At 36.6% G+C, this 14865-nt stretch overlaps 1 protein-coding gene across 11 annotated transcripts in view; it reads right to left on the bottom strand.

The window, feature by feature from the left end:
* LOC149072167 (uncharacterized) overlaps nt 1-14865 on the bottom strand; it is a 39748-nt gene that overhangs the window by 9592 nt on the left and 15291 nt on the right. For all 11 annotated transcript variants that reach the window (XM_089247398.1, XM_089247399.1, XM_089247402.1 and 8 more), the window contains exons 2-4: nt 8659-8788; nt 1540-1597; nt 1167-1414 (exon numbers count right to left, since the gene is read on the bottom strand). In XM_089247398.1, the coding sequence (XP_089103524.1) occupies nt 1167-1414; nt 1540-1597; nt 8659-8788 (436 nt within the window). The remainder of the gene's footprint in view (nt 1-1166; nt 1415-1539; nt 1598-8658; nt 8789-14865) is intronic.

Here is a 14865-nt window from a genome sequence, read left to right as displayed (position 1 = left end):
ATATCGGTGTATCGAGAGGTGTTTAACATTTAGACTATAGGTGATTCTTAACAAGTTTTGAAGAAATATCGTTGTGGCTAGATTTTACTATATAACCATTTGATTGGTATGCACAGAAGAATTAGAAAAGTTTGTAGACTAATTTCGATTTCGTTTTGGGGTAGCAATTATGCACACACGAAGGCAAATAGGAATCGCTTACAAAAGTCGATCCCTAAGATTGTTTGAATGTTTGTTTTGGTTTGAATGGTTGTTTATGCCCAAGCCGGGATTTAAACCTAGATCTATCGAACCAGATTTAATGTTAACAGGATGTACAGATTTCATAGGTAACAGGACGTGTGACATTTTACTGCCGAACCGTTGAATCTAGAGGCATACTTCCAATTAGAAAAAGTATTAAAGTAACGTGTAGTACTCGGATATGTCATTCATGTTGCAAGGGGTTGTATAGTTATTAAAATAAAAAAATTAGCTTTTCATACCGTCCCCGTGTGACCATAAACTCAATTAAAAAGTTTATGCCCTGTCTCTGCTGATTCCAACTAAAAAAACTACTAGTGCAAAATTTACTGAGATATTCGAACTCAAAAGACGTAGGAAAGTCGGGGAAAAAAACAGCGTTAAATATGGAAGAACCTTTTTCCCACATTTAGAGCTGTTTTTTTTCCCAACTTTCATCCGTTTTCGAATTCAAATATCTCAGTGAATATTGCACTTAGAAAAGTGGAATTTTTTTTGTTGGCATCACAGCAGAGACAGGGCAACAACTTTCTAACTGTGCTTATGGTCACACGAGGACGCTATGAAAAGCTAATTCTTTTTTATTTCAATAACTGTACAACCCCTTGCAACATTGGCATATCTGAGTACTACACGTTATTTAGAATCTTTTTCTAATTGGAAGTATGCCTCTGAGATCAACGGTTCGTTAGTAAAATGCTATAAGCCCTGTTACCTATGTGCCCTGTATATTCACTCTAGTTTTCTATTTCCTTAGTTTGAAAATCAATTCTTTTTTGATGTGACAAGGCCTGGGAAAACCCATGAAGCATATGCAGGTGCTAGACGGAGATTAACTAAAGGCAAAAATAATTTATGGATCCACCCCACAGCTGTTGACAGTCATTGCTTACCATTTACTAGATAACAACAGATTTATTTACCTGGTATATCGTCAGGTTTTGGATCTTTGGATTTTGACCCGAACGTGTAAGCAGGGGATGCATTTAGTACAGTCTTTTCACATTTTTCGGGCGTGTAATCACCAGGCGCTGGAGTTTTGTAAGGTTCGGGTTCCTTTGGGCGTCCAGATATTGTTGGAGCTGGTGCAGTTTCTTTACCTGTACGTCTTACTCCAGATACTTCATAGCTCCCTGGACCTGGAGTTAGGAATTTTAATTTCTCTTCGTGCCTAAAACATATAAGTATTAAGAACAACTATTAAGAAGGGTGAAACCAGAATGTGTGATTACTAGTTCATGGTACGAATTGGTGAATTTTTTTGTGCAAGACAAACTGGTTATAACTATTACTCACTTGCCGGCAAACGTGAAAGCGGGTGACTTGGATCTAGTACTGTCCTTCTGTTTTGGCCCTGTATATAGAAAAAAGTTTCCTAAGAGTTATCAGGTAACATAATTTTATAAAATTCGACAATATATTTGACTATTCAACTTTAAAAAAGAGGTTTTAAAGGTTTTCATTATCATCTCTACCGCTTTCAAACCCCTGCTGGATGTAATTTTTTTTTAAATTTTCCATTATCATCGGTCTGATGTTTTTGACACACTGTTAACTCCATCCAGCTATTTGGTTATCTTGTTCACGGAACACCTTCACAGATTCGATCCGAAATTTCGGGAATACTCAGACAAAGAGGCTGTTGAGCTTCTCTAGCAAAAATAAATTAAGATATAACAGAGATCGGATGATCGAGGAGGAGGGGGATTAGAAAGATGAGGAACCACCTCTCCCAATTCATGAGCTTTGAATTGCCTTAAAGTTTTATTTTCGATCATGGAGTCTATGACAAATGATTGTTTTGGCGTGTTCTACACTCCCGTTGAAGTTTGATCTTTTTTTTAAACATCCTGTGTATAATGGCATTTTTAAAGCTGAAATTTTCGTTATACTTTACTCTATATTGACGATTTCTCCATAAATAATTTTTCAATGTAAACTAGACTTGGTAATTTCAAGTATAAGAGACTCGGCTGGAATGTCATTGTCTTTACAATGTATAAATGATAAATATAGTATTGTCAAAATTATTATTTAATGCAGTTTAAAAACAATTACGATAGAGCAGGGCTTTTTAACATTTTTCGAGTCGCAAGTACTGTCCATGCCATCAGCAGCAGACAAGCGCCCATATGTTAGAAAGTTAACACGTAGCACAACTCAAATAAACACGATGCTAATCATTTTATGGATGGAAGGGGGGGGGGGGTGCCATCATGAAGTCCATAAATAACTCGTGAAGGCGAAACCAGACATAAGCATCAGGCAGTCTTGGATGCTTCAAAGAGCAGCAGGTTGAAGATACCTGCAATAGAGAGAGCTTCCAGTTTGCCCTGAAAAGCATCAAGTCAACTTCCATAGAAAAAATAAAAGTAACATCAAATTTTTTTATATGTTTGTGCTCACTATCAGCACCCTTCATGGTGTCACATGAAAAATTCTCTCTTTTAAATGATCTTTTTTTCCTTTCACATCATATGAAATTTCGATGCACGCCTGTGTTTTTCCCGACAGTATCGCATCATGTCAGCCATATAAATTTCAACACCCATTCCAACCCACCAGGCAAGTAAGTCATTCTCTTTCTCATCAAATAACTGTCTACACTAGTTATTTTATTAGGGCTTTTCCTGCCCTGAAACAGCTGATGACCTGTTGTTACCAGTTTGACCTTGCACACGCGAGACTTCTTTAGCCCCAAAAGAAAAGAAAACGAGTGGGTTTCAAGGTATATGACAAACGACCGGGTACCGAAAGGCGTGTCTCTTTGAACCAAATCACGCGTAGGTGAACGGATTCTCGAGCGAGTTTCACATCTATTCGTGGGTGGCACAAGATGTCAAGAAGCTCACGAACGCACATAGAAAAAACCTCTGGTGAATAATGTTGTGGGTCGAATGACGGTTGAGTCACTGAGTTATCTAACTCCTCCATACGGTATCAATTCTAATTCTTTTTTTTTATTTGGTTTTCTTTTATTGTTCTACACTGTCCTTCTTGGGAAATGTTTCACCAAGTCTTCAAACCATACTCATACACCGAATTTGCGCAAACATAGAACATAATACATTACATGTAAGAAATGCGCAAATATTTACTTACTTTGAGTGCCATCTCACACTTATAGGTGGCATAAAACTATTTTTAGATACCAGAAAATGAATTTTAAGTGTAGTTCGTAGCTTATTTCCACATCCTTGCTGTTTGACATTTGAAAAAATTGCTTGTCTAATATTTAAATGATTGAAATTTACATATAGAAATGTCCTCTCCACTTGTTAGTACAAGATTCATTGAAAGACTGGTTATTTGTGGAGTTGTGAAGATTATACAAGGAAGAAAATTCATTTAACAAGTAAAGAGGACATTTCTATATGCATATGGCCATTTGGTGGCTTAGGTCATTCACGAGCTATTAGTTGATTGCTGCCGCCGTCCATGTACGGAGCTTTTCAACATATATATACGCTCCAAGGTTGAAATATTCTATCTGCTTCCATAGCTTAGATGGTAGAGCACTCGTCCGGCAGGCGAGAGACCGGGGTTCTTGTAACCAGTCTTTCAATGAATCTTGTGATTCAAATTTAGTCTGCAGTCATTCGGAACCATATTCTCTCTGTGATGGCTACAGATGCCTAGAATTTGGTCCGAGACCGCATTGCGTTGGGTTACAAAAGTATTACTCGTTATGGCTTCGATCCATCTTGTCGAAGCAATTGGCGGCTTATTATTTCTGTGATGGTAGTAAAGTGTCACCGGGTGATAGACAGGAGCTATGGGTGGTTTAGAGGAAGTAAAAAAAAAGTGTCTCGAGGACTTAGTTCTTGTTTTTTTATGGCACCGTGTCATCTTTCATGGTTTCAAAACGTTGAGGCACAAATGTTAGCTGGCTTCCTAAACCCAGCATCGATAGTCTAACGACATTCCAAAACAGAAATATACAATAAAATCTCTCCAAGAGGGCCACCCTAGGTTCTTCGTGAAACTGGCCCTTCAAAGTGGACCTTGACATAGGTAACTAACTGAAAGTCTTAAAAAGCTCTTAATAGAGGTGAAAAACCAGCAAAAATGGCCATAAGGATGAGGACTTCTTTAAAATGGCGGCACTCCAGAGAAGTTTAATTCTGTATCCATTACTCACTTCTGATTTAGAAAACAGATGGCAGCAAATGCATGCATGCACAAAACACGTTTTCTAGCAACAGACACAACACTGGACTCACGTTGTGATTGGACCCGTTGGTATTTCGTTCAGAAATAGTTCTAACGATGTGGATCTCGATCTGAATCGGATCTCACGCGCATAAAACGATCGTAGTTATTTATCAAATCCAGAAAACGCTGCAACGAACGAGAGAATAGAGGGATACTACTACAGCGAAGTTTCGTTGTAGCATTAAGCCAAGATAGTTCCATGTTGAATTTATACATCGTTAATGAGGAACGCTATCCGGTTAGTTCTAATCCCTCGTAATCCGTGAAAGGCATTTCATACTGTTGCCAGTCGAACGCAAGCGTCTCGAATTTGCAGACATAGATGCTTAGTGTCCGAAACTCATCATTAATGAGAGTCAAAGTTTATTTCATGCTATGGTAGCAGAATTAGTGAGGCTTTTCTCTTGTTATGGCCGCAAGCTGAGGATTGAGTATAACTTGAAATTTAATTAAGTGATAATTAATAGGAGCTTTTGATTTGATAGATGTTACTACTTGGGCCGTGCAGAAAACCTTTTATCCAGTTGTAAATCTGAATGGTAATTCAAATATTTTCGTGGATATTCGGTATATTATCTGATAATACCGATATTCAAAGAAGCAGAAGAGAGTTTAACCGCAATGTAAACTAAACTGTAACAGACAAAGACGTTTTTTTGTGTGTCATTCAAATTGGAGTAGGAGTAGTGATTTGCGTTACAAAAGGAAACACAGGTCTTGTCGGTAGTCTATAGTTTGGTTCCTCCCAAGAATGCTCATGTTTTTTCCTTTTAATCGTCTTCAATTAAACGTCATGAGGTCAACTCACACGCAACCTTATACATGTAATTATGACAAAAGGAAAAGGAAGAAACATCAAATCTCTCGACACTAATTCTCAGATTGAGAAGAAAAATGGATGGAATACTAGCATTTTACCTTGTTTTTCGCCAAGAACTGTCACACGGAGAAACATTACTAACTGGGTATTGTAAAGAAAAGGAACCAATTTTTACAATGCAAATTCTCCTTTTGCTTCTGTATAAACATGCTAGGCACACATTTTTGGCGGGGACAACTGTCTCATTTCCAAACATTTTAATAAAATTCGTTTTAAGGTAATCCATGATTAATTTATTTATCCTGATAATAGTATTTTGGTGACCTTTGTCTTTGAAATTTTTGATATTATCCTCATTTCTGTTCGTCAAATGACGTCCAGGTCGTGGCAGATCTTCATTTTACATGTTGCGATTTCCGTAACGCCACTTCAAGCTCACTTGAAGCACCATCCTTAAAGGCTTGTTGTATCATATTAACGGTCTCAGCTGTGGTCTTTCCCGATAAAAAATAAAATTCCAGGTACGCTCTTTGTGATCACAGCATCTTACAAATTGCAGGATGCTATAACAAGCACAGCAGGCAAAGGAACATCAAGGACGAACCACCCATAGGCGGTGATAGACTTGGAAGTCTGGGGGGGGGGGAGGCATCGTCATTATTGCTGAAGGGGGCACGATGATGTTGATGTCAATTCATATATACACATTTGCATTAGATCAGTCGACTCCACCTTTGACGCTCCGGGGGCAATGCCCCTCCCCCCGTATCTTCGCCGCGCCCACGGAAACACACCACATAGGCTGACGACAGCTAATATATTATACAGTTGATATATACAGGGTGATATATCGACCGCCCAATAATTACATACGTGATTCCTTGTGAAAAACTGTAGTGAAAAAGTGTTTTTAGTTTTTGATTTGACCCATAATTAATGAACTCTAAAAATTGATGACGTCATTTCAAAATCCTGCCAAATTCACCGAACGTACACCAAACGTTATAACTTGAGATTTTTTTTTAAACTGAACTATAATATAACCCTAAAAAATAGAGAAAGCAAACCAGCTTTTTCCCGCTTTTGTTGTGCATGTGTGAGCACTTTTCAAATTTTTTACGAGGCTGTTAATTATTACGACTTTCTAGGATTGCAGTTTTTTTGAGTTCATCCGTGAGATTAAAAAAAACTATTTCCACGTCAAAAATTCTGAAATTTTGCAGAAATGTTTACTTGCCACGTGATAGTAAAATGAACCTTAGATATTTTTTTATAGAAATTAACAGATGGGAAGTATTTTTTTAAAAAATGTTGAATTCTCTCTCTCTAAGATTTTTGAAATTCAAAAACTTTTTTCAAACTTTTTAAAATTCAAAAACTTTTTTCAAACTTTTTAAAATTCAAAAAATTGTAACGAATTCAGATATTGAAGTTCGAAGTTACTGACAAATGTCGTATAAATATTTCTATAAAATTTCAGAATTTTCTCGGTGCAGTAGTTTTTTTTTCAATCTTACGGATGAGCTCAAAAACTGCAATTTGAGAAAATCGCGTTCGAAGTGCTTTTTCTTGTGTTCAGGTTTACACTATAATTCATTAATTTTTAATTTTATTTTGAAAACAAATTAATCCGATTGACACAAACTTTTTGAATTTGGTTTTCACAATTGAATGAAATATTTTTTAAAGTCATGTTTGAAAAATCTAATTCAGGGATAGTGACACCGCTTAAATGAATAAGTATCACAAATAATTTTGAAATGAGATTTTTTTCCAGTTTCAATTCAGAAGTTTTAGAAGATTTACATGTGGATGTAAGCTGGGAGCGGTAGCACAGGTTGATAAGATACTCGCCTAAAGTTCCAAAGGATGTTTAGAGGTGTCGCGAGTTCGATACCCGGTTCGTCCTTGTAAGAGACTTTCCTGGCACAGGGGTACAACAGAAACGGCGACATGAACACAGAAACAGATCACAAATGAAGGAAGTTCCACATCGAGGGGTTAGCGCACCAATCTCTCGGTGGGTATAACAAAAAAGGTGCCCCGTTCGGAACCGACAATAAGCTGTAGGTGCCGGTCTAATTAGCCCTCGTGTGCAGAAAATGACCGTGGTGTGACAAAAATGATCAAATGTGGATGTAAGCCGGATGACATGCATCATAGCTTTTGATTATAATTCTGTAACACAGTTAGTTTGATTAGCACAATAAGCATATTGAGTGAAATCGATCGCAATTGCAAATTGTCACGCGATGAAGTCTAACATTTACAGTTTAAAATTTTAACGACATCTCATTTATGTTATGAATGTGCGTATGAAATAATAGGAAATGTGACTATGAATAATCAATAGAAAAGAATAAAAAAAATCAGGAATCACTAATTATATATATTGAATATGTCAATTAATAAAATAATTAGTTTGATTAAAAGTTTCTGACTGTGAATCGTTATTATTTTTATCTTCTCACATGCCACTTTTGTCAAGCTACCATTTTTACATCCTTCATTGGAGCTTTTTACGCGTAACAGTTTCGATGAAATTTTAAAATGACTCAAAAAATGTTGCCGTTTTATTTAACAACATCAGATTTAATTCAGAAGCCAGGGTAAAAAAAAAAACAACTATCGCACAGTAAACATTATGAACTGTATGCACCTCCCCTCTAAAGTGTTTATTACACAGTGAAGGAGAGCAAATTGGCATATTTTATTAAAAAAGTGTTGATTCGGTTAAAAAAAATTTCAAATAGAGTGATAAATTTGTCAATATAGTGGACGAAGCTAACACGTCATTACACGTTATAACAAGGTTATAATATCACACTACATTGAGAAAAAAAGATTCAATAGTGAAAGAAAAAAAAAAGGCCAAACTTGGCTTTTATCGCGCGGGATTGAATATTTCAGTTCATTTTGAAGTGGCACCCCGCTGCTGACAGAACAATTTACTTTCGTTGGGTATTTGGCGCGCAACTGACCGTTAGAAAAATGACTGTCACAAAAATTGGAAACGTTATTACTCCTTTAATATTCGTCCGATAATCAAACGGAAAACATTTTCCTGCATTAGTTTTTCACAAGGAATCACGTGTGTAATTATTGGGCGGTCGATAGTTACGACCTTATATATATATATCTGATACTTAAAATCTAAAATACTCGCTAACTTAAATCCTAGGAAATGTCTTAACCGCATTTGCGCATTTGTATGAAAGTTTGACCTTAATAAAAAAAACACACACACATTATTAACGATGTTGTAGTCTTTGAGATTCACCCACCGATCTAGCTCATTTATATCCCCTGGGGGAAAAGAGCGGGGGTCACGATTGGTCTGGAGACCTATCTCATTTACATGAAGAATTTTGCCAACTTACCAAAAGTTGAAGGCAAATGAATATCAGCTGGTCCTGGTGTTTGGAATTCGGCTGCAATGGGTCCTCTCCTTTTAGTCGGGGTCCAGGGACGCTGTTGGATGCAAAAAGGTCCGTTTGTTGAGTAACCATTCTGAAAATAAGGAAACAACTGTTATAATCAAACACAATTAAACACGTTCGTTTTCAAGAAATTTCAATAATACTTTTTTAATCATTGCCAACCGCATGTAACCAGTCCACAGGGCAAAGCTTTCATCACGTTAATACATCGTTTGAACAAAAAGTTTCTGGATTCAATCATTAATAATTGAATCCAGGAACTTTTTGTTTTTTGCGCCATCTATCAAATATCCACGAAACTAAATACTACGTTATCTAATCTCCGTCTTAAATATTTGCATTCTGGGGTTCGCCTAAAGTTTCTTTCATTGCTTTTGATTTTTTTTTTGTCACCTTTTTATATATATGTGCCGAAAACTGCCATGGCATTGTGTTTCAAGAAGATAAATTTCGGATCTTATGAGTTCATCTACCATCAACTGATAAGTTTGTGATGCGAAAGTAATGACCCAGAGTTCCTTCTTTCTCTGAAATTTAAAACATTGAAAGACGAAGAACCCTCACCCAGATTCGAAATGCTATTTTGACTTTGATCGAAACGAAATAGAATGAATATTTCTTTTGGAATTCAAGAATGCAGAAATTTTCGTTTCAATTCAAAACTACGAAAAAAAAATGAAATTTCAATTGAATATTGCTTTGTTGTGAATGAAAAAATATCAAGACATGTTGCGAAATGGATCTTCAGTGAAGGATACATGAAATTTGTTTAGTCTGAATATTTTTAATTTATTGATTTTAGCACCAAAAAATAAGTAAAAGGACAAGAAAACGGTAAGTAATCCACCTGCTTGTATACAAGAAAGCCACCAAAGGAACTGGGTCAAGAGGCAAAAAGACACGTTTAATAATTTTTCTTGCAAAAGAAGATGAAACTTTTCGACGTTCCTTATATGGACACGCGGTTGCAGAGGCGTTTTGTTCGTTAGTTTGACCAACTTGACCTCGTCTATAACTACTTTTTCTCTTTTTCGCACATTATAGCAAAAAAGAAAGCGAAACAGAAACGAATTAATAAACGAGATCCGCTCACGCATTCGATTGACCACGTGATGTTCAAGAAACTGATTATTTCGAACTTTTCAAGTGGGTAGATATCTCTTTCTCTGTATGTTCACCCCTCATTATGATAACTACCATTAATTACTTTTAATGAATAGTTTCCTTCTCTTATAATAAGAGTACATCATATTTATATATATATATATCGAACTTGTTCGTATTTGTCGCTTCTAGTGCCAATGGCCGGAAAAAAAAATTGAAATCACCAAAAATTGACTTGGATTTTTGAAGGTTACTTTCAATGGTTGTGGTTTTCGAATGAACGTGTCAAGAATAAATTGATAAATTAGACGTATTCTATTATTAGTATGGATTGATAAGAAGCGATGCGTACGCATATATTAGAGATGAGATTTCCTTTCAAGTAAGTTTGATGCTTGACGTCATGCCAAATATATGCGCATATTAGTTATTAGTTATGCGCATATTAGACGTCATGCGCATATTAGTTCATCCCATAATTAATTTCGTTGCTTTTGCATGATTGGGAAATATGCACTATGTGACAAACTAACTACTCTAAGGTCACTTCATAGAATAGTCTACATATACGTACCTATGCGCGCAGTGATATTGGTCCGAAGCAAGTGTCTGAAGAATATGCACAATACTATTTTGTTTTACGAGTTCAAACAGTTACATTCAGTGACCGTAATGACACAAAACATTAGTGTTGCGTCATGAGACTTTTTATGTCCACAGATGTCGAATATGGTTCTTAAAATTATTATTTGGAAATACAGCTTGTAATGAAAAGCAAAAGTGCGTAGCAAAATATACGTAGATTGATAGGCAAGGGCGTACCCAGGATCTAAACTAAAGGGAGGGGGTTGGCAACTCACCGATACTAGATTGATACGTCTGTGCTGTGTGTCAATTACTACACCTTTAATTTCTCTTCTGCCCCTCGCTGGGTATGCCCATGTTAACAGGCCTGTCAAGCTAGGCATAGACGTTCTGAGTCAACTTTTGGAGATAATCCGCGTCATAGTGTTGAAGAATTGACAACAGTACTCTTTGTTCCGTCGAACCGTTCACCATTATCTTCAGGATCGCGGTGATGTGTGCATGCAAACTGGGGAAATAGGTAACCAATCATTTACCAACATAGCAGAATCAGCAGGATGTAAACGTTTAGAGTGTCCTAATAACCTGACAAGATTCAAGAACAAAATTATCCTCCCACTTTGGTAACAGGACCCTGCTCCTGCAGATTTCAGTCTGTTTCGCAGTCTCCTAAACCAGTATTTGGATAGTTGTGACCCTAACTTCATTTATTCCGGACCGCCCCGAGTGGTTCGCTGTTTCCTTTTTTTCCCATTCCTTTCATGTTAGTCGTGTGTATGACAGGGCCTTCCACTTACAAAAATTAATGAAACAGGGCTGTGGGCTTCCAAAGGATGAAAATCACCCTGAGCCTATCCTAAGCCAGTCTTAAACCATCCTTGACAAATTCAACAATCTTCTTATCGAGTCCGGTTTTCCTACTATGAGAATGATTAGCATACTCTTTTTGTCATGCCATGTCAAACTCATCAAATGAAACGTTAATGATGACATAAAATCCAAGCAGTATCATCAGTAAAAGTTTTGCTGATCTGTTTTGCTGTCATTTGCATAATGTGAGGCTTTTATACACAATATCCTGTACATTATGAAATGATGTATGATTTTTGATAATGTAAGGAATAAAAAGAGACGAAACTTTTTTTGCAACCTTTTTGGAACGTGTTTCTAAATATGAATAGCGAATTAATTCAGAATGAATTCCCAAATGAATTCAGAATTCTTACGACAAAAATAAATCTAAGATTTCACAAAATTTTTGAAATTTGCGGAAAATCATAGGTTAATAACACGCCCTAAGGTTGTGAATAAACTTGTTCCATGAAGTAGTGATGATAGTGCTTCAAGTTTTTTTTTTTGTTTCCTCTCGTGTTGCAAATACGAGTTTTAGTAGGCGTCGTTGAACGACCCACGCTAGCTAAGCTTGTTTTTTCTTAAAGCACCGTTTAGAAATCACAACAGGTGGCTAAATACCAAATTCTTCAACGTTAACCTAAGCCCCCCCCCCCCCCCCCCCCCCAGTTATGAAGATAACCATCGAAGACCAGTCGAGTATTGCGAACAATTCAGATTCCTTATTTTTAAATGCTTAAAATTTTTCGGAAGATTTACGATAGAAAGCAAATTCATTTTACCATTTCAAAACCCATAGATTGAATATTCAAATTTGGTCGTTTCAAAATCCAAACAGAGCAATTCGATAATCGAGACAACAGCCACGGGTGACTCAACATGGGAATTGCAACGGACGTTTCTTTGTAGAGGTTAAAAGATTATGACTGATAAGACATTCTAGTTTTACCGTTGGATAACGGCACCCACAAGTGCTGAAACTCCTTGGGTTACTTATTACTATGAAAATTTGTGAATACTGTTCTTAATTTAATTATTTAATATTTTTCATCATCTATGCACATATCAGCCAGTCCCCACTGGCTTGTTTTTTAATTGTAGCAATTTTACCCAATAGACAAACGTTTGTACCCAAATGGAAGAAAAAGTTTGTATAAACAGACTCTGTTTGGTGACACTGGTGAACAGACATTCGTTATTTGCTCTTTCATTCAATCGCCAAGTGAAACACTTCATCGTGATTTGGCACAATGGCGATGGGCAGCAGGAACTCTGGTACCGGGACAAATCGAAATTGACAAAGCGCTTCGACAGAATCTGTTCTCAACCATCTGTGTTTATCGTCGAGCTTTGGCAAAAAAGTTTCTAATAGTATGGTACTCATTCATAGCCAATTCCCGATTCAGTTGGTAGATGGCCGCAACTTAACATATACTACCCATGAAACTTGCGCAGTGGGTTCCACAAAAGAACTTTTCCGACAACCATCTCATTTGAAGCAATGCCTGTGCAGCGATAGCCCAAGTCTGTGTACGGCTCAAGAAAGGAAGTGAAGAAGTTCTGATTTGTACCGTAAATACACAAGATACAGAACAGACGTAGTAGTTAATTTATTGTTTACCTCTTATCAATTTCCAATTTAATAAAAGTCTCTTAAAAGCTGGTTTTCAAGCTATAAAGAATTGTATTTCTTTTAAATCAAGTTCATGGGTGGAACTCACGTAGATTCATGCGAGTAAAAAGCGGTAAATCGGGATACCCGCAACGCTACTGACCTCTTAGCTTCCTACCACAACAATATTTAGTAGTATAACGAATAATAAAATCTATCCTCTCGTTAAAACATTCAAAGATGGATGAATGATGGTGTTGCAACAGATGGAAGGAGTGGCTCAGCAACGAAATCATCCTTATTTAGTAAAGGGTGCCCAACTGAGAGAAGACGCTCTTTTTTCGCAAATGAATGTAATAAACTTCGCCGTAGACATCATTATTTGCTTCCTTAATCATGGACCTTTTTCTTTAATATCATTATTCTTCAAGCAACGTTAGGCCGAAAGAAAAAATAATCAAAGATTACAAATGAAGATAAAATGTTTTTTTTTGTCCTATGTTAATGATACTAAACTGATTATGTTATCGTCGAACCAAATCATAAATAATTCTTCAATTTTTTTTTTAACCATAAGATCTTCGCTCAAATTGAGCATTTTTGATGACGTCATTATACCTAAAAAACTAAATCAAGACCACTTTTGGAATCACCGAACAGTCGATCGTAAACTAAGCAAACAAACAGAAATCCTCAGAAGTACAAGAAAAATAGATGAATCATTGGTTACTTAATTACTCTGTTGATACCGCCGAAGCTCACAATTCACCACTTAGTAGCCGATGATTACAGCGCGGCTATCTTAGATTTAACAGGTCTGGATTGAAATCCTGATTGGGATAAATATATCTATTTAGTCAAATGGAATTAGCTCTAATCTTTTGCCGCTCATGACCACGGTCTTATGGCATTTAATATCAGATTGTATCAGCTTTGTATGTAGTCCGGCCTAATTAGCCCTCGAGTGTATAAAATAAATGTTGTGCAGTAAAACATGTGAGAGAGAGAGAAGCGATTTTAAGTTTAGAATGTTACACGTTTGATCCATTTGTTCGCATCTTTTTATACCTTATGAGTGAAACCATCTTAAAATTTTTATTGCTTCATTCTTCATAGTAATTTATTTATTTACACAAATACAAACACAAAGGTCACAACAGGCGAAATGCCCAACGAGGTGGCGGAAAAAAAGATTCCCATAAAAAAAAGGATGTAAAATATAACCAAAATACAGCAACCCAATATAAAAGCATATTTCACGAAAGAAAAAAAAATCAATATATATACAATCGATTTATAATACATTGCCCATAAAAAAAAGATTATTTGATACGGTTGTCTTAATCTAAGTATATGGATAGCTTCTCGATTCATCTCATGTTGATCGTCCTTCTTTTTAAACCTGTCAAGTATTAAACGACCCCCGGAGGTAATATATTCCATTTATGAACAACCCTTTGAAGCAGAGGATCTTAAACATTTTAGTTCCACGGTTCCCATCGCTGAAAACACTTTTAAACATACAGGGTGCGCAAAAAGTCCGTAGAAACTTTAAAAATGAATAAAAACCGAAATAAAAAACGGTTTGCAGGGTTAGCATCGCTAGGTCACGGGAATTTTTTAAGACGAGGGAAAAATAACTCAAAACAGCTGATAGGTGGCGCTGACGTACACAAGTCAAAGAAAAGATACGCAAATGACGAACAGAATGGCTCCAAATCGTTTACTACAGCGGTATGTGTTCCACATGACAGACCACCACAGGAGATAACACATTGCAGGCGAGTCACAAATCCAGCAACGACAGAGTGCAGCAGGTCCACATACACGGTTTACAACGGTGAACTGGTTGTGGATTAGGAGCGCAAGTTCTTATAACCGTCTCATTTGCATTTTTCCACCGAAGTCGCTCGCACCAGTGCCACCTATGGCTGTTTTGAGTTATTTTTCCCCCGAAAAAATTCCCGTGACCTAGCGATGCTAACCCTGCAAAC

Source organism: Pholcus phalangioides, unplaced genomic scaffold (assembly GCF_987345545.1).
Source record: "Pholcus phalangioides strain wild (caught in Gottingen) unplaced genomic scaffold, Ppha-v1.0 ptg000017l_1, whole genome shotgun sequence".
NCBI classification, from domain to species: domain Eukaryota; kingdom Metazoa; phylum Arthropoda; class Arachnida; order Araneae; family Pholcidae; genus Pholcus; species Pholcus phalangioides.
Note: the sequence above shows the minus strand (reverse complement) of the source record. Positions and strands in the feature narration are given on the sequence as shown.